The 23,786-nt window shown below is 35.0% G+C and overlaps 1 protein-coding gene across 12 annotated transcripts in view; it reads right to left on the reverse strand.

Annotated features, from left to right (window-relative positions):
* Window positions 1-23,786, reverse strand: part of RFX3 (regulatory factor X3) — a 263,742-nt gene that overhangs the window by 46,980 nt on the left and 192,976 nt on the right. For all 12 annotated transcript variants that reach the window (XM_044756503.2, XM_014827698.3, XM_014827700.3 and 9 more), the window contains 5 exons: window positions 20,821-20,940; window positions 9,371-9,492; window positions 7,529-7,641; window positions 3,250-3,365; window positions 2,660-2,814 (listed from right to left, as the gene is read on the reverse strand). In XM_044756503.2, the coding sequence (XP_044612438.1) occupies window positions 2,660-2,814; window positions 3,250-3,365; window positions 7,529-7,641; window positions 9,371-9,492; window positions 20,821-20,940 (626 nt within the window). The remainder of the gene's footprint in view (window positions 1-2,659; window positions 2,815-3,249; window positions 3,366-7,528; window positions 7,642-9,370; window positions 9,493-20,820; window positions 20,941-23,786) is intronic.

A 23,786-nucleotide genomic window follows, 5' to 3' on the forward strand; every position in this document is an offset into this window, starting at 1 on the left:
TCATGAGAATCTTCTACTGGAAACATTGAGTTGGAAATTTCTTGAGAACTGATCTTTTGAAATTTCCAAAGCTTCCCACTTTAGCCAAAAAAGAAAAAAGAAAGAAAAATATTTTTCTGCTGTATTATGTACTAGAACCATGGAGGGCAGGCATGAATGAAAATGAAAAAGAGTGAAAAAAAAAACTAACCACCTCGGTAAAATTTTGTTCAAGATTCAATTTGGATATCTGTATATTGCATTTTTTTCTACAATTAATATACAATAATTATTTAATCTGAAAAAGAAAAACCAAGAAGTAGGAAAAGTTACTTTTAAAAAATATTTCACATGGGTCTTGTTTTATCTAGACAAATTTGATGTTAGCAAGATTATAAAATAAAAAGATATATTTTATACATCAAGTGATTTAAATTTTCGCTTTTGTGTACAAAATGACATTTTGGGCCACATTTAAGTACACTCATAATTGCACATTTTAGTGTTACCAGTTGAGTTCTTATACAATTCTTTATACTTAACTTTTTTTCATTTTCAGATAAATGTATTTTAGAATATAGTAGCTTCAAGCTGACTTTAAATTAGTGTGATATGCAGACTTTTTTTTGGCTAAAAAAAGGAATCCCATCTGGACAGTAAATGGTAGAGTGAAGTACTAGTAGCCAGGAAAATACAATTTTTAAAAATAAAATTAAGTTTGCTCTCTCTATAAGGATTCATGTCAGATCAAACTGTGCAGATTGACTCTGGCAACTTTTTCTTATGAATGGATGGCTTGAAATTTAAACGTATTCCAAAGCTAACTTGTCTCAACCTGCTCCTGATTAATAATAAAACGCATACAATCAGAAGATAGCTACCTAAACTATATTTTAAGCTTTATTTTGGTAAGTCTGGTTATAGAATTGGAATTAAATTTCCCAATGTACTTTGTAAGGGAGCACATTAATGTATCCTGTAATTTCAGAGAAACTATAAAACTATACTTGTCTGAAAATTCCTGAAGTTGAATTATCAGTTTGAATGTAGAGACAAACTACTTGACAGAATTGGTTTTTCAAATCAAAATTTGCAAAAACAAAGGTCAAGTGTATTGCATACTTAAAATTATGGAGCTTAAAGTCAACTAAAATCCATATGTGATTTAAGTTAGAGAACTGTTGAGTTCACAAGTCTTGTGATGCCAACACAGAAGCAAAAGGTTTTAGAATTGTTTGATGAATACTGATGTTGTTGATTTGCCTCAAAAAAGAAAGTGCTCCCTGACGTTTCTTGTTCTATCTTATGAGAAATTGTACGTTGGCGGCAAGATGTCATAGGCTAATGAGCTACCCTATGCAACTTCTCTTAAACATCTCTAGAGAGTATCACTCAGAGCACAGGGAGCAAGACAAAACAAGGAAAATTGGACTCTGGAACATAAATCAGTAGAGAATTTACACATTGAAATTTTCCATGACAACATCACTTTTAATCAATCTTTAGTCAGGAAACTTGGTGCAGATAAAGTGGAAAACATTAGCAATTTATAAAAATGTGAGATAATGACAGCTGGATTTTTTTTTGTTTTTACTTATTTCTATACAAATTTATGTTATGTGTTCACTGATGTTATATGTAAATAAGTGTCTAAGCATCTATTTTAGGTGGTGGGGAACATAGAAAAGTACTCATATCTTCCACTGTGGTCTATCATATTCAGAAAAAGAAAGTATAAACAGACAAATGTTAATATCTTCACCTTTTCTTCTACTAAATTCCTGTTTAAATATTTTCTGGAATAATTTAACACAAATTCACTGTCAAGAGTGTACTTGAAGTACACAGTTGCCAATTTCACAAGCTAAAAGACTGCTTTTACCTATTAATGTTACTGTAGAGTGGAAATTCTGTCCCATTTCTTTAAAAGTTAAGGTCACTAGTATGTGCTCATAAAGATGTAGGCATAAAATCGTTTCAACTGACTAACACAACCCTCCTTAGTAGCATTTATATTGACAGAAGCAGAAAATAGCTTTGTTTGCTACAAGGTAGTTTAAAAAGCACCATGGCTTAAAAAAGTAATCTAACTTATCTACGTAATTCCTATTTGCTGCATGGCGGGAATACAAGGCTTGCGTAGTTACATAGATTTTTCTCTCAAAATGCCAGTTAACCATTACTGTTAATGGAAACTGCATTTGTAGTTCTTACCATGATGGAGGTGACAAAGTAAAAGCTTTTATAAATGAATTCAACTTCAGTGGAAACCAAGATAAATTCATTTCAAATCAAAAGCAACCAAGAAAGAGGGTGGCCTAGAAATTATAGATTTCAAAAAGTTTTGGCTTTACGAAGGAAACTGTATCCTTGGGTAGAATAATTTTTACACGGTTGACTGGCCTGGGAGTGTTCTTGCAATTAGTCATTGGGGCTGTCACATCTATAGGTTGTCTTTTCTATCAAAAAGAAAACAAAAGATTGGAAAACAGCTAATTTTTCCCCTTTTACTACAGTTTTGCTCTAGGCTGCTTTCATGCAATAGTCTGTGTTGCATGTTTTCTACTTGGCAAATCTAAATGAGATGAGAATCACTCTAGATTGCAATGTCACTTCCCAAAACTTCCTGGGTGGAACGTATGAGAACAAAAGCATCCGTACTTGTCTGCATTTAACTTACTAGGAATAGGTCTAAGGACGTCGGGGATGAGAATCTCCACCAAAGCCTGGTACATCCCATGGTCACAGTTACACATCCATTTCAGGATAGACTCATGTTTGCACAGAGTTATCAGCTTTGCTTTCGGAAGTCGACTTTCTATTTCACTCAGATTGCTGGTGTGAATAAATGTAGCAAATGAATAGATGGCAAATGAGGATAAAAAAGAAAATGGACTTTAAAAATAGTTTTAGTTTATCAAATATCACTGAGGTTAGAACTATATCACCATTGCACTGGTGCCATACGGCTGGATATATATAACACTCCCCCAGAGCTGCCTGTGCACGTTAATACTTTCTGACGGTATGAAAGGCAGATATGATACTAATTCCATGAGGATGAAATAGCTCTACCGCAGTCCCCCAAATCAATAAAAAGGGGAGCTACAACACACGCTGAAACCTCAAGAGAGCAGTTTGTGGTTTATTTTAATCTATTCATTTAATGTTATCAGGTAAGGTTCACAACTGGTATACATATCTCTAATTCATTAGCTGTGACATCTACTCAGCCACTAAAATGAATTGGAAAAGCATATTGATTCTGACCTTGATTCAGTAATGGTAGTGCCATCAGTTGGAGTAGAGGGAGAATAGCGCCAGAATGTTTGCCACAATTTTTCTATCAGGCTAAACTGAAGATTCACAACAACGTCCAATATTGCCTAAAAAACAAAATGGTTATCAGTAATTACCTCACAATATTTCTTATTGGGCTGTATGAGGAGTGCATAATGTAATGGGACTTAAATAGTAAAGACACCTTTGGGCTCATAAGTTAACCTGGTGAAACTGGACTAAATTTTGCCAACAGAAGGAGGGAAACAAAAGAGATGGGCTAGGGAAAAAAAAAGGGAAAAAAACTCTTGAAAGATTGAGCAGGAGAACTTGTGTTCCTCCTGTAATGGCCTCATACCGCACCCTCACTTTTACCTCTCTTTTTCCTCCATTTTCATTGCTTCCCTTCCTCTCCATTTTCTTCTCTTACTTGTCTTCCATTCCTTTACCCACTGCTTCCTTCTGCCTTCCTCTCTTCCTATTCTCAGACCCAGAAGGGCATAGAACAGACTCAATTCACATCAATCCTCAGGGGCTCAGTGTGTCCACTGGCCATCAAAGAGGGCAGAAGTGAAGGGTGTGGAGGTGCTTGTGTGTGGCAGATGGACTTAGGACTAAATTAGTTCTGTCTAAGGCTGCTGACCAGGGGTTCCAGAGTGTTCCGAGCCAAGCAGAGGCTGGGGCAGAAACTACAGAGTCAGGTTGGCCTTCAGAGGACAGCAACTGTCTAGGCAGAAAAAGAGCACAGCGAGCATATCTCTTTGGTCACGCAATGCCTTCCATTCAGTCCTATCTCTGCACACTTCCTTTAGAGAGCAGCTTTAAGACTATCCCTTTTCTAATCTTGGGGGTGAGGGCCTCACCTCCTCCTTAATTTTATCTCATACAACCATTCTCAAGCTGCATCAAGCACATTTTTTTTCGATGCTAAAATTTTGCACTTTTACTAACTTTTGATGATCATATTTAATTTCACCCTGCCATGGCAATTAGTTTGTAAATTTGCCTTCAGATAAAAGCAGTCATAAAACCAACAAATAACTTGTTTGTGCAAAGAACACATGATTCAGTGATTATTTTGAGCATCAAAGACGGAAGTCATCAGTATAATGTGTTTGATGTTGTCAGCATCGGGAACGACGACAGGTAAAACAGGCCCATTGAGACCTATGAAATTCACAGAAGCTAAAGGACAACATGGGGCAATCGAGAGAGACAATCTGAGTATTTTAGGCAAAAAAAGGAAGCCATAACTTCATAATTCTAGAGTCTGTGCTACCTGTGTAGCTCTGGCCCTATGTATGACACATACAAAGAATAATTGATGTTCTATACAAAAATACTTTGAGACCAATTCAAATATTAAGCAAATCTGTTTGGAGGCACGTTCCGGGAACTAGCAAGAAATTTGGGAAGTAGTTAGATAATGAAAATGGAGGGAAGGGGACAAACAAATTAGCACACTCCTCACCCTTTAATATCAGCAGCAATAAAAATGCAAACGAAAGCCCGGAAAGTACAGGGCATAAGGATGTCCCTCCTCCCAGGCCAAACCCAAAATCTTCTTAAGAGGGAAATTATTATAGCTGCTTTCTCAACTGTGGCTTAGGCACATTCCAAGGGACATCTATTAATGAAGGAACTATTAATATCTTATATAATACCTTGCATATCTCTAACTATGAAATTGCTGTAAGAACACTATGCATATGTTAAAAGAAAAAAAAGTACTCTTGGAGCAACTTGTGTAGAAAATTATACTTGTTCCTTACATAACAAAACTGTTGATATAGAAATATTAAAAAGATACAAAATATCTTTGATAAATTGTGAGAATTCCAAACAACAGACAAAACAGGTATATTATTAATCTTTCTTAAAAACATAAACTGGGGGCCGGCCCTGTGGCTGGGTGGTTGGGTTCGCACGCTCTGCTTTGGTGGACCAGGGTTTCGCCAGTTCAGATTCTAGGCGTAGACACGGCACTGCTCATCGAGCCATGCTGAGGTGGCGTCCCACATAGCACAACTAAAAAAAGGACCTACAACTAGAATATATAACTAGGTACTGGGGGGCTTGGGGAGAAGAAAAAAAAATAGATGTTAGCTCAGAGCCAATCTTTAAAAAAAATAAACTGTAGGAAATATAAAATAAGGCAAGTAAAGAATTCAGTGCATGTTAAATTCAGTAGCTCTTCAAATTAAATAATTTCAAATAATTCTTTCGAAAAGGACATTCACATCAGGCTCATTTGAGGCAGTTTTATAAATGAGTAAAATATTTTATCATTTGTCCACCTACTTTCAAATATGTTCAGATAAAATATATAGGCAATATATTTTAAAATAATCCATATTCTAATGGTTTAGGACAAATGACTATTTACAGGACTGGATATGAGACTCAGGCACCTATGTTTCAAAAGTTTGGAAGTTTGACAGGAAAAAAATAATCAGAATTCTTCATTTTCATGTATGCCACTATGCCCCATGAGAGACGGCATGAATGCTGGTAACTCTGAAATAAATGGGGATCATTGTATGCACTGCTATTTCCCACACAGATTAATTACTGTACATGTTCATGACTCTTCATATAGAGTATTCCCCAAAAGTGGTATGTTAATGAAAATTTTTTAATCCAAAGAATATTCTCATTTTATTGGGGGAGTTTTTCAATTAAAATAAGCTTATTATACATTCTTGAGTAATGTGAATAATCATGCTCCAACTTATATTTTGAATAAATATGAGAAACAAAAAAAATCCCCATTATATCTCTATAGGCTAGTTTGCTTAAAGCAGGTTCACCTAAACACAGAGAAATGAGAAATTACTTAGAGAATCTTTATATATATCTTTATTAAATACATATCATATTCATGTAGAAAGAAAGAATTTTTCTAGATACGTAAGGATCATCCAGAAAATCTCTAACATTGGGAAAAGCATAGTAGTCAAAGAGAAATTATTATCTTTCATCATTCCAAGAAATGTTGGGAACTGGCAGAACACACTGAAAAACACTTCTGGCACACGGTTTGTTAATAAAGAGAGAACTTGCTCTTGGTTGTTAATAATCTAGCACTCTTGACAAGCACTCGGATTCACTCAAGCAGTTGTTATTTCTGGAGTGGGAAAAAAAATCGGTGAATGCTATGAGCTGAGACTTCTCATTGCATACTGCATTGTCAGCAGTCAGGAAGACTGCCCATGAAATCCAGAGGATTATCTTTTACTCCTAAGTAGATCACAAATAGCCCTGGAATAAAGCTACTTAAATTCTAAACAGACTCTTCTCTCAAAAGGAGAGGTACTTAAGAAAACTCTTATTGCAATCCGTTATCCCCTTTCTACCAGGTGAGCTACAGGTACATGAACACGCTGGCTTGGAGAGAGTTCACCTCCCGGAGACAACGTAGCTAATTCTGATGTGGGATATTCCGAGAGGGAGTAGGAGCAGGGATGGAAAATACCAAGAGAAACCTTAATTAACAACAAAACAAACAAAACTAGAGCCTTACTGATCCCTGGAAGGAACACCAAAAGTACTTTATTAAACATTTCCAGAAAATATTTTTGATAGAAATACACACTTATGGTGTAAAATTCAAAAGGTACAAAAAGTATGTTGAAAAATTGAGTCCCTTTCCCTGACCCCCAGTCACCCAGTTTCCTTCACAAAGACGACCACCATTAACATTTTGTTTTTTCTTCTGGAAAGATACATATACATGTTCTTTTTCATTCAAATGATAATATGCCATATACACTGTTTTGCATCTTGCTTTTTCTCTTAAAAATAAATCCTGGAGCTTGTGATATTGGTACATTTAGAGTTGCCTGTTCTTTTTAATGGCTACATAGTGTTCCACTCTATAGATTGTACCATATTTTATTTATTCAGTTCCCTATTAGACATTAAAGTTATAACTAATCTTTCACATTAAAAACAATAATGCAAGTTCCCTTGTACACTTATCTCTTCACCCCTAGGTAAGCATTTTTCTAGGATAAACACCTAGAAGTAGAATTACTACACCAAAGGATTCATATTAGGATATGCTAAGAAGACAGAGAGTAAAATTTATTCTCTCTTTCCTGCAGTCTTCACTTCTCCAGTCTGAGACAAGAAGAAAAATTAACTTATTTGTGCTCAAAGAAATATGAACTAACGTCATCTGCCTCTAGGAGTAAGTTTGATTATTTTGTTTTAGCAAGTTGTCTGGCAAAACTTAGCAAGTATTCGTAGTATGTTTAAAAAGACTTACCTCACAGTGCTCTCGATAAAGACTCTGCAGTGACTTGATATCCTCGAAGGTAGTACCATCTGGCAGAGAAGAGATTTCAACTTCTCCAAACTCTGGAAGTGCTCGAGATGCATCTGTTACCATGACAACACAACAGAAAAAAGCTATTGTGGATGGTGCCAATTACAGATTAATGAGGGAAAATTTAAGAAGACTAAAAAAGAAAATATTTTAAAGGTCTGAGGTCCAAAGAGCAAGGACTTTTCAGATTAGTACTTTGCAAACAAAACTGAGCAACATCGTCAGCACAAAAGAATAAAGGGAATACTCTTAAACATGTTGGAGAAACTAAATTTTCATTACAATTATACTGGAAATATAGAGACATCACAGTGTCTCTCAATATATGGCCCCTATTAAAAGAAAAATAATCTCAAGCTGGCCAGTATCAATTTTAGTTATTTTATTATGTTACTTAAGTATATAAAAAATAAATCTAGCTTTAAACTCATTACACTCGCACCTCTTATATAATCATAAACCAAAAGAGCTACAAAATAAATACAAAGAAAACTACAAAAATAACATTAAACTTAACATTAATTTGATGTGATGGATGATGCTGTAGTCCTCTAACTAAATTACCTCTCGCAACATGAATACGGTATTGACTGCTGTGTCACAGGATCTTTTGAGTTCGACAGGCCTATACCAACAGGCACTTCATGGTGGCTGGTTCTCCCATTACTCTTCTATATTCAAATGAGCTGTGAAACCTTCCTCCACACAGAGCACTGGGACATCATTTAGCCTTCCCTTGGGATGAAGGCGTAATTTACATAGTAAGTCTCTCTCTGTTCTTTTCTCGTTAGCTCTGGACAATTAATGAAATAGATTTTGGTGCCTGCTTTATCATAAATGCAAATACAAATGTGGAAACTAAAATTGCAGAACAATATTCATTCTAGTTTTCTAGGTAATCGAGAATATGCTTTTATTTTTTTAAAATTATAACTGAAATAAAAACACAAAATAAAAAAATAAAAATTCCTGTCGAGAGCTCACATGTCCACAAGAATACACCTGAGGACTTTAGTTTGGGAAACGCTGCTATAGTATTTTCAACTTCAGTAGCTGTTCTGACCTGAAAGTCCATTTTAGTTGTCTTTGTCAAAAAGTGCACATAGACACATATACACACACACAGACACATACACACATGCACTCTCTGATAACTTCTACTTATCTTGATCTGTTGTACGGAAACTATGCATGTTCATCTCTAGAAGAGTTATCAAAGTGCCATTTTTGCACCTTTGGCTATGACAGGAATATGCAAAATGTTCAAGTTCCACTTCCTAACTCTTTAAATAAAAAGAAACATGTATATCATCTACAAAATTACAAAAATAGAAAGTGCTGTGATCGACTTAAAAGTATAAATTACTGTTTAAACATTTACAATTTTTTTCTAATCTGAGACTATGCATATGCAACTTTATACACAGGAAATGAGAATTCTTTTTGGCACTTGAAGTTACTACTGAAAGTAAACACAACACAATTTTGATCACAAAAACCTAATTAATACAAATTCTGGAGAACAATTTCACAGCAATGAGCCTTTAATTTATATACATTTAAAAGCCCTACATAGTTGAGATTTTTAAAAATAATCTCTAGTGAACATGAGAAAGTAGAAATGAACTGGAACTACCACATGATGTGCACAGTTTCAGCACAAAGAAAGTCTTCTATGTAATTAACATCTGTAAGAGACATCACATTTAGAGAAAATACTACTATTGTTCTCTTGTTTTCAAAATCCTAATAGCAACTAATATGCATTACACCTTAACATACCTAAAAACTGTTGATGATGTTGACTTTGGGCAATTACAGTTTGCTCAACAGATGTGCCTGTCTGTTGACCACTTCCTGTGAAACCATCTGCAACCCCATCCACTTTCTGCATAGGCTTGTACCTAAAAATATTAGATAGGAAAAAACAAACCAAATTATTCCTTGCTTTTTTACACTACACAAAACTCCCAAGGCGTTCAATTTTATTCTATCTTTAATGTCTCATGATAGTTGTAGGATTTTTTTCCCTTGACAGTCTCATAAAGTTAGGATGAAGAAATTTTTTCAGTTGTGAAAAGAAAAAAAGAGGGTGGGATGTAGGAAGGGGACCTATTTTTGAAAATTCAGTAATTTACTTAAGAATGAAAGAGTTCTGAGGTATTTCTTTGGACAGCAGTGGGAAAGATGTCCATGATTATAGTTTTAATACATGGTTTGAACATAACTTGTAATGGCCAATGGATCAAGGCAGAAACATTTTAAATACAATGGGATTTTAATATGAACTAGGATCTAGGAGCTAGGGCCTGAGAAATGTTAATGAATGGCCTTCAATTGATTAATATCTCCAAAATATGATTCAGACTACAAACTTTATCATACTATTTTTCATATCTCCTAAAACCTCCCATCCATCTCAACACATTCATCTCCCTTGACTCCTATCCATATCTGCAAATACAAAGACCATAAGCATCAGATTGCAGCAAAATAAAGGCAAGAATCCATCTACAAACCTAGTTTACCAAGCTAAAAAAAAAGAATCAAAGACAACTATAGTTATGTATTTATCTTTAGGTCCTCCTCATACAAACTCATGAACTTTCCACACTGCTAAGACAGAGAAAGTACGCAGCAGCAGCATGGGCAAGAAGGAAAGACTGCTTGGGAGAGAAATACCACATAAAAAAAAGAGCCAGGTAGGTCTCCAGGGATAAGCAAATACAAAGTAAGAAATAAGCAGCAACTACAATTTCTTCTTTTGCTAAGATTTCATTTATTTTTCATTTTAGAAATTTGGAAAAACAGATAAATGCAAGAAAAAATTAAAATCTACAATAGGCTTATTACCTAGAGATATCACCATTCACTTTATAATATTTTTTCCTTTCATTTTTCCCCATTTCTAATTGTATTTATAAACAAAACCACCTAATAGTCTCAGGATCCAGACACTTGACTCTTATGTTAATATCATAAGTCAACTGCATCATGAATATGAAGTTATTGTGAATAACAATTTCCCTGATACATGAAACAGGATATACGCAAGATGCCTGCACTCTGACGACAGATATGAAATGAACTGACTTGGTGAAACATACAAACTAATGCTCAGGTTGCCTCAGCAAATGATTCAATCTTGAATGTTATTAATTATAACTTAGATAAACGAAACTTCCAAGAAAAATTGTAAAGTCACTCATAATGACATTTACATTTATTTCTTACATGACAATATATCAGAACGAACTATGAAAAGCAAAAATAAAGTCAGAAGATGAACAGGGTGAAAGAAGGGCACAAAATACTTCATTCTTGTTACCGTTCTAGTGATGACCCCGTACCACCAAATGTTGGTTACTGCTTTCTAATGATATAAAGAACTCAACCCTATTTTTTAATCAATGGAAAAAACCACCTGAGGGTACTTTTCAACAGGGGCTATATCAAGAGATGACAGAAGGGTTAGTGTTGTGACGTGCTAGAAGTACCATTTATGAAAAATTGAATGTTTTTCTGATTTTTTTTCCCCCTTAAAGAATCATCTTAGAGAGGCAAAAAAAAAAACTTTGTGAGGCAAGTACTTTGAGTCCTTGTGTGGGGGAGCAGTTGCTAACCATTCTGTTCTAGAAGACTTGAATGATTTTATCCTTTGGGAGTATATTTATGGAAGTTTCTTGTCCTTATCGATCCATTCCAGGTTTCATTTGACTTTAGCCTCCCTTTTCCAGCTATGAAATTTCTTATCACTAATAAAATAGGCTAAAATTATTTAATCATGTTTCTTCATTTAAGTTAACAGATTTGGGATTCATGAGGTTAATAAACAAAAGTGGTTAAAGGGATTTGACCTATTTACCCTGGAGAAAAGAAAATGGAAATATTTTCTATAGACTTTGATTATATTCAATTTTAATACAGGATTAGAGAGTAATTACCAGACTTTGCCCAGCTATGCTTTATAAAGTTTTCTTTGTCCAAGACAGCATCTAGTATACTACAGATGTTTAATAGGACAAGTGGAATTTAACCATAAAAGGAAATGACACATATTCCTCTAGGACTGTTAAGTTTTCAGAGGACAGATGCTATGTCACAGTCTACTGTCATACAGTGCTTAGCAAGCCTGCAGGCTTCAAGTAAAATTATCTGCTTCCTTAGAAAGATGTAGACAGTGGAAGTTCCTAGAGGAAAGAGATATTATATTTTTAATAGCACTCAAAATCACAATACATTATAATTAATGTATGACTATGCTTAATAATAATGATATTGAGTGGGAAGCACAGATTAGAGGTACATTATATTATTTGGGGATGGAAAATACATTGAGATTAGTTTGTAAAAAGGAAAAAAGTTGGTAAATTCTGGAGAAATTGTACAGGTCAGTATTTAAGAATAAATCTTATATAGGAGAGGAGAAGAAAAAAAGAGGAAAATATAGTCAGAATTAGGAAATGGGTGGTTTTATTCTAACCATAAGAGTAAGTGCAGCAAGGAGAACAGTGGATTGAACGGATCGGGCAGAGATGCACTATGTGGATCCATTCTTGGTTGTACTGTCAATAGCACCTCGGTAAACCAGAACCTTATGTTGTATGTGTGGTTGTGGGGACAAGTTTGAGAGGGGTTTGTGTTATAAAGAATGATGTCAGAAAGGGCAGGAATATGGCTCATGTACAAAAGTAGTATTAATGGGAGCCTGTAAGTATGAGAAGCTTCCACGTAGTGCTGACTTTTGCTTTTCCTGTTTTGTTTTAAGTAATAAATCATGTAGTGGCATATCCACCGTGCGTTACCTGGCATTGGATTGGTACTTAGAAGGAATCCCCAGAAATCAGAAACATTGAACTGAGGAAAGTTAGACGTTCATTTTCCTGATGCTCTAAGGAAAACATGCTATCTCTGTCCATCACCTGAAAGGGTTGGGTCTTCCCAGAGAAGGAGGGAGTTTAACAGGAAGTCAAGAATAGCCACATTAAAAACAAGCTAAACAAGCATCTGTGGAAACTGTTTCTTCTTGGAAGAAAGATGGTATTCTCTTATATTAGGGTTTGAAACCTAATTGTATATCAGTATCTGGGGTAGCTTTTCAAAAAATTCAAATGCTAGGCTCACCCTAGAGCTACCCAACAAAATCTTTGAGAAGGGGGCTTAGGAATTAATTATTTTAACTAGCTTCTCAGATGTTTCTTAAGTAGCCTGCACAGAACTAGTCTGCAGGAGCCTTTTGATTTGATATAAATTCCTTCAGCCTATCGTTGTAGAAGTACATCCATAACAGAGACAAATCATTTTTTATAAAATAAATCATCAATTTTCAATTTTTTTTCCAATAAATGACATTTGGAATGTAAATAAATTATCTCTGGATGATAGATGAATAAGTGAATGAATGTTCAAGGTAACATATTTCATTTTATCATACAATCAATTGATCTCAATGTATATCAAATCAATTTAGCAAGTACCAATTGAGCATTTACTATAAGTAAAGCACTGTAAGTTCATGGTTTTGAAAAGGCTGTGTCTAAAGAGAATTTTTCCAGGGCGATTTTTATATTCTATTGACTTACATGATAATTCAACATTATCTTAACTCTGGTTGAATTTCAACTGACCTTTTAGCATTGAAACATAGCTTTCAGATTTCCTGCCTGTCTACCTTCTTCAGAAAATAATCACCACTTAAATAATAATTTGTAAAAACTTTCTACTGAAAGAGAGGCTTTCTACTGAAAAAAAAATTCTATGTTGAATCCTTAAAAAACTGAACTCTTTAGTATTTAAGAGTATTGTCTCCCTTTAACTCCATTTATTTTATAAATTCATTATTTTTAGATTATTTTCTTATAGTAGATTCTTAGTGCTTCTGAGTTGTATGTGCTCTGAGAAAGACCTGTACTATATCAAATGAAGAAACAGCTCTTGGTTTTAAAATTAGTAGGAGGCAAATGATAATTTTAACAGCTTGCAACTCCATGGGCAATCAAAGCTGAAGTTGTTAATGATTAAGAAATCAAAGGAACTCTAATGCTTTAATAGCTAAGTGTATGCATGAAACCTGTCACTAACACAGAAAACTTGGAAAATTATTAAGAATCTTCCCCATGGGGTTAGTCATAGCTGTTATTTAGAACTTGGACAGCTGTAACTCTACTGTAAAATAATATCTCATTCTGTCAATAATCTCACATGTACAGACACTGAAGGAGTCCAGTGGAAGGTGTCACCATTGAACTAACCATACCGGTGGAAGGATTTTCCAGACTCAACAAAACATTTGGGAAAAAGTCCCTTTGAAGCAGATGAAAAACACAAATGCAAAATCTGAACTCTAGAGGCAAAGAGAGTCATTATTATGTTTATAACTCTAGGAAGTACACAATCACTTGATTTGCATGAACAAATCTAAATGCTGAGCTCATAATCAAGAGGCTAAAATTTTTCTATTGGAATCTTGAGATTCTCTTTGGAAAAACTGTCCCAGAAAATCTTTAGATGGCTTGAGCTCTGAAATGAACCAAATGATATAACCATGAACAGATCAGAAGAAAACAGTAAATGTTAAGAGTGCCATTCTTTCAGAATAGTAACTGACTCCTTGATGTTACATTGAATATGTCTATGTCTAAATGACTTCTAACATCAACCCTGCTGGTTAATGATAGTTATTCCATCTCTTCAATTCTCTTTGGTGGCTCTCACGGAATTTGTCTCTTCATTAGCTCTACATCTATAATTGGGCAAGAGAGGAGGAAAAAAATTCAAATGGGGTAGTTGTATTAATTGCAGCTATTTTAGTCAAAAATGTGGGAGAGGTAGGGAAAGGAGGAAGTTGAAGCTGTTCGCTAAAATAAAAGCTGTGGATCATTCATTCATTTCACAAATATTTATTAAGCACTGACAATATGCTCAGTTGTTCTTCTAGGTGCTGAGAATGTACCTAAATGTTGAAAGAGATAAAACTGATTCCCTTATCTCATGAATTTCTTCACTTAGACCTCTGAGCATGGGTAATTTAGGGCTAACTGTATAGAACTGATAGATTCTTGCTACAAATACACATGACACTTCTTTTATCTACAGCTGGCCCTTTCTGTTAAACTGATTCCAAAGGGATGCTCCCACTTCTCTATTTGGAGAATGACAACCTGACTACACCTGATGCCAAGATAGCAACAAAAACAAAAAAGGGCATCTGAGGCTTTATCTAGGAAAAATATAAATTAGCGAGCCTCCAGCATATAGCAAGATTAAATGGGCCTCAGTTTCCGTATCAGTAAATAACAATATAATTGCCAAATGAGACTTGCATATAAAGTGCTTATTGAAGAACATTTTAAATGTTCAATAAATGTTCATTGGAAGGATAAGTGGTGACTATTACTATTAACAAACTTTACATGAATTACTACAGTTAATAATTACCGAATTGTGATGATTTATGAATTTCCTATCTTCAATGGAAGGTATGTTTACCTCAGGGACTGCTTCAGGGGCATAGCGAACAAGAACTACCTCAGTGCCAAGATTTCTTATTTGTCTCCAAAATCCAAATGCACATGCACCTCATCTTCTTCCCACTAAAGACTCCTGCCACCCTCAGCTGCCTCAGAGCAATTTACCAGCCATAGATGTTCAGCTCTGTAACAACCCCAGGGAATTCCTGGTCTAAAAGAGAAATGATCAGCCATTAACATCAGTCACAGTAGAAAACCACTGGCCAAAGAAATGGAAGCCAGACTTGCCTAACTGCCAGGCTTCATTCTTCTCCAAAACAGTCTTATTAAAGAAATACTTTTTTCTACTGCACATAGCATAATAATGATAAAAATAATTATTATTTATCTAATACTTGAATGTTTCCAGTTATAAAAAACCTTTATATACTTTTTTCCACTTGAACTTCAAAACAACCTGTGAAGAGGTCTATTATTATTGATTTTCTCTTGCAGATGAAGAAAGCAAGATTCAGTGAAGTTTAGTCACACACTCTGCAGAAGCCACAAAGCAGCCTATACTCAAGTCCCTATTTCCCTATTTTAAATATAGGGTTCTTTCCACTAGTCTATGAAACTTATATTAAGAAAGGTCTTTTAATGAGAAAGGTCCTTGGCCTCCCTCACTCCCTAGGAACAGGCATGCTTTCACATCTGTTTACAGCCAAAGCAAAAGCAGCCTTGCTGTACCATCTTTCCATGTGGCCTCTATCCCTCCCCTCAGTGCCACGAAGGGTCCTTCTTTCACAGGATCCAATTCCTGTGAAAAGACCACTCAAAGAGGCTAGAAGTGGCACATTTCCTCACTTATTTGGGACATAGTTACTAAAGTGTGACTTTTCCCTTTATTTCATATGCAAAAATTTTATTACATGTGTGTGTTCCTGTTGGGTTATCGTACCTCTTTAAGGGTGGAATTCTTATAAGAATAAAGACAAGAGGACTGGGTTCTAGTAGTCCTGGTTGCTATACGATCGTGCAGAAATTATCTACCCTTTACAGACTTCAGTTTTCTCATCAAGAGGATGAGCTGGACCAGTGATCTCTTCATTCCAGCTCTAACATTCTATGATTCTGTGATATCTCTTTCAGATGTGATGGGCATGTTCTATATGCAACTGTTGGTTGCATGTATCTGCACGTATTTTTTGAAAGAATGATAAACGCAATTTAATATTTTGAGAATGGCTACTGAGATCAAATATAGCCAAGAACATTGTCAAAAGCACCTGGCTCTATCACACCTCTTTTGCTACTAGGATTTGGAAGAATACCTAAAACATATGTGCCAACACTCTCTATGAGCTTCTTTTAAATATTAAAAATAAATTGCAGCAAACATTTTTCCTTAGTTTGTAGAGTTGAAAATTACTGATCTCTTGCGGTCAGCGCTGTGGTTGAGTGGTTAAGTTTGCGTGCTCTGCTGCGGGGGCCCAGGGTTTCGCTGGTTCAGATCCTGGGTGTGAACATCGCACTGCTCATCAGGCCATGCTGAGGTGGAGTCCCACATGCCACAACTAGAGGGACCCACAACAAAGAATATACAACTATGTACCGGGGGCTTTGGGGAGAAAAAGGAAAAATTTAAAAAATCTTTTAAAAAAAAGAAAATTACTGATCTCCTTTTTGCTGTATAACAACCTAATTTATTTACTGTCTAAAGTAGGGTAAGTAAATTAGTCCATGAGTGAATTTCCTTGACAACTGAAGATTATCTCATTTAAGTGTAGAAGTTATTTTCATATGAAAATATTTTCAACTATTACACATTGCTGTGCTTCCTTAACCTCTTCTTGATTACCTATAATGTCATCAATAAGCAAAATAGTTATTACACTGTGTCAGACTAGATTCTAATCACTAGAATGATCCTCAAAGGGCCTACTGAAGTGCCTAGGTCTATTTGTCCCTCCACTGAATGTGCACAGACTGCTGTGTTGAATAACCCAAAAGTAAACAGAAGACCCTTGTCTACTTGTATTTCCTCTTGCCAGCTGTTATATCTCATGATTGCCTGTGAATCAAGTGGGCTCTAATCTGCTCCTTTATTTTAGGTAAATGGCTTGAAGATGGCTTCATCTTTTCAATTAAACTAAACTACGGGCTCTGTGACATCTGTTTTTCAATCAGAAGCTGTTTCCATTTATTTCTAGACTCATGGCTATATTCCATATGGTGGTGGTGCTGGGAATATGATTTGTAGAGAAGTGGAAATTTCCTTTACTACCCTATCAAATCTTGAAATAAGATATCTTATGTAAAGGAGCTCTAAAAATGATAAAGCTATACAAAACAATAATCACTATTACCACTATAACTACATACTATGATTCGAAACTTATCAGAAAACTGCACAAATTGAGCTCCAAAACTTCACTTTCATTTGATAAAATAATCACAGCATATACTTGAATTTCCTTACCATAAGAACACATGAAATACATAAATTTATACTATGAAAGATGTGCACATACAGATGCACACAAGAAACCTTGAGGCATTTAAACAATTTGAATATTCTAAAATATTAAACACTAGTACCTGCTATAATATATTTTAAACCTTTCACATGTCCCTGTATTTTAACAAGAGAATGTCAGTCCCTTTTAATGTGAATTTTAATCTATTCAATAAAATCATTTGAGTTTTGGAATCATCTTATTTTATAAGCTATAAAACAAATGATACAATAAGTTCCTTCCCCACTATTTTCAACAAATTCTCTTAACCCTTCCACGCAGACTTAGGGAGAGAAACCCTTCCTCTCCTGTCCCAGTGTGTCTGCACATGGGGATAACTGGCTTCACTTAAGGCCTATCATGTTGCCAGTTGACAGAATCCTTCAGAGAGACAACAAACCTCCATCTGTCCTGCTAATCCCAATGAGGGGTCTGTGAAGTTGATAACACTAACCCTGCAATCAGTTATCAAGACATCATTCCAAGAGCAAGAGCAACTGTCCATAATTCAAAACTTTTATAATTAAAAAAAAAAACTTAAAGGGAGTTTCAGTACTTCTTTGGTTCTCTAACATTCCTATTTCATAAGAACGCAAATACTAAAGTCTGCACAATTTATTAATACTACTGAGAATTTTATGTCACTTTTTAAATACATCCATATTATATCTAATTCTAAAAGCAATTACTACTATAATGAGGCTGATGGATTTTCATGGCTCATTAATCTTTATAGCTCTGGAATCTGTTTCATAAGGAGACCTTTGTAAATCCTAGCTTTTGCTTACCTAACCTAGGGTTTTTATTAAAAATGTTCCTTGAAGGCTTCCATTTCCATGAAAACTTGCTAGGGTTCTTTGCAATTAAATCACAGGAAGAAGTAGACTTCAGCTGTCTTAGGTGCAATTTATCGTTTTTGTTCATATTTAAGTTTGAATATATGTTATTTTTGGATCAAACTTTTTTTTCTCTGGATCTCACCATCATCTCCACCATGCAGTGCTGCTATGCATGAATGCAGAGACCACAGCAGAAAGTAAAAGCTGTAAGTGTTGCCACTAACAGGTGGAAAAAATAATCATAACCCAAAACAATAATGGTTTATCACAACTCACAAGAACTCTATTTCCAACCATATAAGGGACTGTCCTATGACTTATTTTAACATTTTTTTCAGAGCCCTTCTTAATATATTTCACTGACTCTACCTCAAAAAATAGAGATCAGTAATTTAAAAATTAAGACTGAGAATTGGTAAGTTAAAAATCTATAGGGCCAGCACAGTAGCACAGTGATTAAGTTTGAACACTCTGCTTTGGCAGCCGGGGGTTCACCAGTTCAGATTCTGGGCACAGACCCATGCACTGCTTATCAAACTATGCTGTGGCAGGCATCCCACATATAAAGTAGAGGAAGATGGGCACGGATGTTAGCTCAGGGCCAATCTTCCTCAGCAAAAAGAGGAGGATTGGCAGCAAATGTTAGCTCAGGCTAATCTTCCTCAAAAAAATAAAAAAAAAATTAAAAATCTAAAACCCTTAAGAAACTTTTATAAAATAGCCAATCTTGAACTGACTCTTTAGTCCGGAACACTCCCACTACAAATTACAACTGTGTTAAAAGCACTTAACAAGCGTCTTTACCTCTATTCTCCTCCCACTAAATACTTCTTGCCCAAAATAAAAAAGCCATCTTTCTAGAAAAAATCTGAAAGCTTCATTATTTGGCTTCAAAACCTTACAAAGCTTCAAAGCTATGTTCTGCACAAAGAACAAACTTATTAGCTTCATATACAACCAAATCCCTTAATCTATGATTCAAACTACTTTTAAAATCTCATCTCCCACTAAACTCCTCAAGCTTCCTCTCAATTCTCCTCCTGCAATACCAACCTCAACAAATCACAGAGCATTTACTAAAGACATCACAGACTTTACCCCTCAGTGCTTTGGTTTACATTATTCCCTCTGCCTGAATGTTCCTCTCTTTTTCTGATCCCTCTAAGTCCCTACTCAAACAGCACTTTCTCTATAGAACTTCCCAATCCTCCCTCTCCTCGAGTTTGCTGAAAATTCCTCTGTATTCAAATAGCTCCTTGATCAAGGCTTTATTTTAGCATTTCTCAGATTGGATTACTCAAAAAGAAAATTCCCATGTGCCTCCTCTCCTAATTTCTTAGCTCCTCAGAGGTAGGGGCCATGACTTATCTCTGCACACAGGGCCCAGCACATAGTAGAGACTCAATCAGTGACTGCTGAATAGATAGGTAAAGGACTACTGCATGCTACATTCTTTCTCCAGCGGTGACTTAGACCTAATGCCTCTGACTAAGCTAGGATGGATGTGGAGGAGATCTGGCCAAGGCGACTAATCACCCCAGATCACTGGATTAGGCAGACTGACGCAGATCATCTGACTACCTATGTGTAGGCCCCCCTTCTCCTACCTAATTCTGCATGCTCAGTTGAAAAGAGAAATTATAACTACTGTCATGGCTGAGCTATACGGGTAATGAGGGAGAGATTTTTTACTTTATTTACTCTAAACTGTGATATAAGTCATGTGAGACTAGAAGGCCCTTGGCTATGTAACAGTATTAGGGGCTTGTGCAAATCGTTTAACCTCTCTGGGACTTATCTGAAACACAGGGATATTAATGCTTTGATCATCACAAGGCTGCGGGGCCAGACTAGATGAGGTATTTTTCAATTCTACGATCTATGATTCTATTCATCTATTCATCCATCCATCCATCCATCCATCCATCCATCCATCCATCCATCCATGAATGCTTGAGATCTCTTACAGCTCTAATATCTACAATTCTACATCTATGAAAGGTGGATTCAGAGAAAATTAAGAAGTCCCAAACATTCTGCAAGAATTTATACTGTGTTGAAAAGAGATGTACAGAACAGCAAGTAAGAAATTCATGAATACTGAAACAAGTTTCTCCAGTTGGTATTTGCTTGGGAGCTCCTTACATTTTGTGTTTAATTTCCTTGTCTGAATAGTTTGGGATGTCACATTTAACATTAAAAGGGTCAAATAGACTGACTGATAAGTAATTTTAAAAGATTTGGAAAGTAGACAGGATGAATGAAATTCTAAATCGAATTTGAGAACTGTCCACAGTAAAAGCATGCCAAAAAGAGTGACAATTCTTGCACACTTAGGTATTTATTATATTTGTTCAGAAAAATGGAGACCGAACATCTAAAGAAATACACAGCCTTGACACGTCAGTGATAATTCCAGAGTCTACCTTTGTTTCTGTTGCATGGGTTGTTGTCTCATAGCCATATACTGCATGTCTTCTTGCAGACGATTAAGAGGGGAATCTGGCTTGACACGAATCCCATAGTAATGGTACTTGGAGTTTCCTCTTCATAAAAGAATAATAAACATTAGAGACACAAAAAGTCAGTCAAATCAATATTAATCATATAGGATGTCCATTTAACTTCACAATTGGAAAAATTAGCTAAAAGCAGCATATTAATGTTATATATTTATGATTTACCTGTTCTGGATGCTTGTATATTTTTATGGTGGCTACATTCTAAAGAATCAAAATAAGAAAAATCTTTCCTTATAAATTTTTATATAAATATTTGTCAAATAGCCCATTTATTCCATTTAAGTTATATTTTATTTTCAAATTTATATTTTAAGTTAGAAGAGGTAATGCTAAGAAAAAAATTCTGGCCAATAAAAATTCATTAACAGGATAAAGGGTTGCACACTAAATAGAAGTTTATTATAAAGTGGTTACATAGAAACAACAGGAAAAAGATCTTAATTCTACTGTCTTAGATAAGTTCTGCATTTTTCTAGTTCTATTACTGCAGAAATGATGAAGATAACTTCAATGATACAAGATGTTGTGGTGAAGTCTATTACTTAATATTTTGAAACCTAAAAAGAAGCAGGCATTTAATCTATTGATTTTAAAACATATCTTATTAGTTTCGGTTTTTATGGATTCATATCAGTTTTACAGGCTGAACAAGATGTGTCACAACAGACATGGGGAAATTTCTCTGTGAAAATGGCAAATTTCCACCTGGAATAAAATTGTCACAATTCCCCCAAGTTCATGAGAAAGACCATGTTTGTTACTAGAAATGACAAAGTTTTGCTCTGAATGAAATTTGCAAATTTTTGCAAAAATAACATTTTAAATATGTAAATTTTTGCAAAGAGAAAAATACTAGTTTTTCACAAGTCTATATATATAGCAAGACAGTGCTCTTTCCAATTTTTTCTTTCATTTACAAAAAGAAATGCAAGGGGAGTGTGGATTAAATATTTTATATAAAAATAGAGCAGAATTTTACTCCCAAGATTAAAGAATATATATTAGATGGACCTCATATATCTGAAAAGACATTAAAATCTGATTATATAAATTATTGCCAGTTAAAAAAAATAAAGTAGGGCATCTGAATACCTATATTGTTCCAGCAAATTAAACTAGTATGAAAACTTAATGCCTATCAAGAAAGGCCTTCCATTTGCAGAGATTAGATCTTGTCTCCAAAATCCTCACTGCAGAAGAGAGCAAAAAAAAGAACAAAAATAAAAAACACCACCAACCCAATTAGGTTCTCCCGTAGGGAGCATAGATGGAGTGGGAAGCAGAAGACATTAACCATGGGACTTGGCCGATGACAAAGCTACAGAGTAAAATGATTTCTCTCTGTGAGACCCCAAAATAGACAAAGGGTCTAGTTTCTTTTCAGCCTCCTACAAATCAGCATTTTGGTTGGGTTGGTGGGAAGATGGTTCTTTCTATTTCATTGGAGTTGCTCAGGAGAGATCAGCATGTCCCAGGTCTTCCTTGCTTTAACTTAATTTGGAAATGGGATCTAACAAAAGGTGTCTTTTGATTTGCCTTTGTTTAGAAAGATGGTGATTTTATTTACTTTTTACTTAGGTCGAAAAACTTGAGAAAACGTCTGGTTCTGGTTTGACTAAATTCACCAGATAATTTTATTAATGGAAAAATAACAGTTCTACATACAGTTTGATTAACAAAAAAAGTACCTGAGTTAGTCTGCCTCATGGTTTATACCAATTTTCTTTCTGTTCCTAGGTTAGGAGTGGACAGTGAATGCTAAAACAGTTTCCATGGTAGACAGAATCTTGGGTACCTCAACCACTACCATCGTCAGTGTTTCTATATTAGAGTTCTGCTATCTTCATAACACAGCATCTGTTTAAACTTTCCTCACAGGATTTCTTTTTGCCTTATTCTTCTAGGCTTTGCTTTCCATCCCTAACTGCAAACACTACATACAATTTTAAAAGGAACAGGAGACATAATTGTTATATGGTGAGACGGGGGAAAAAAGAGCACCAGAAAGTAAAAGCTGCAATATTGCAATATGTACTTATAGAGTATGGATTCTACTCATTCACAAACCCAAACAACCCCAATTTTGTTCCCTTCTATTTTAAAGATGTGTTTCAAGGTTTGAATGGAGCCTCAAAATAGGATCCACTGAAATCCCTTTCAGCAACAAAAGAAGCACAACAATACAGCTATTAGAATGTTGAATAAAGCCCAGAGTTTCAAAATATTGGCACAGTATGCACAACTACTGAGCCATCAGCTAGGAGATAGTAGGTTAGGTCCCCAAATAATGATTTTCGTGGTTTTGGAAAAAAATACTAGAGAAACAAAAAGCTTTTTTTCAAGAGACTGAAAGCTGGTTCCTTTAGCCTGAATAGACACTCATATTCTCCAGTTTAAAATATACTATCTTTTGAAGTACAGGTAGAAGAAAATATATTTATGAAAGAACTGAACCTCCAGCAATCTGAAAGCTGTGCAATCAGAGGAAAGGCAACAGAAAGGAATAAGTCACACTTTGAATACATAAAACTGACACACTCTTTTTTTCAGTATAAATTTATAATGAAGTCAATTACTAAGGCTTTGTTTATTTTATTAAGAATATTAAAAACTCTTTACTAAAATACTATGAAGGGGTGACATAACTAACTAAAGGTATATCATCCAATGTTACAGAGTAGCATTTTTATTTTTATACTTTTTAATATAGATTTCTGTAAGATTTAGGGAATCAAAAACATCCATATCTTTCTGCCCAGCGACTTAAAACATTTGTTATGATAATTTTTAAAAAGCATTGAGAAGCAAAAATGGTGCTCCACAGTTCTAAGTATTAGTTTCATCATATTTTGATTAGTAAAAATATATCT

Source organism: Equus asinus, chromosome 23 (genome assembly GCF_041296235.1).
Source record: "Equus asinus isolate D_3611 breed Donkey chromosome 23, EquAss-T2T_v2, whole genome shotgun sequence".
Taxonomy (NCBI): Eukaryota; Metazoa; Chordata; class Mammalia; order Perissodactyla; family Equidae; genus Equus; species Equus asinus.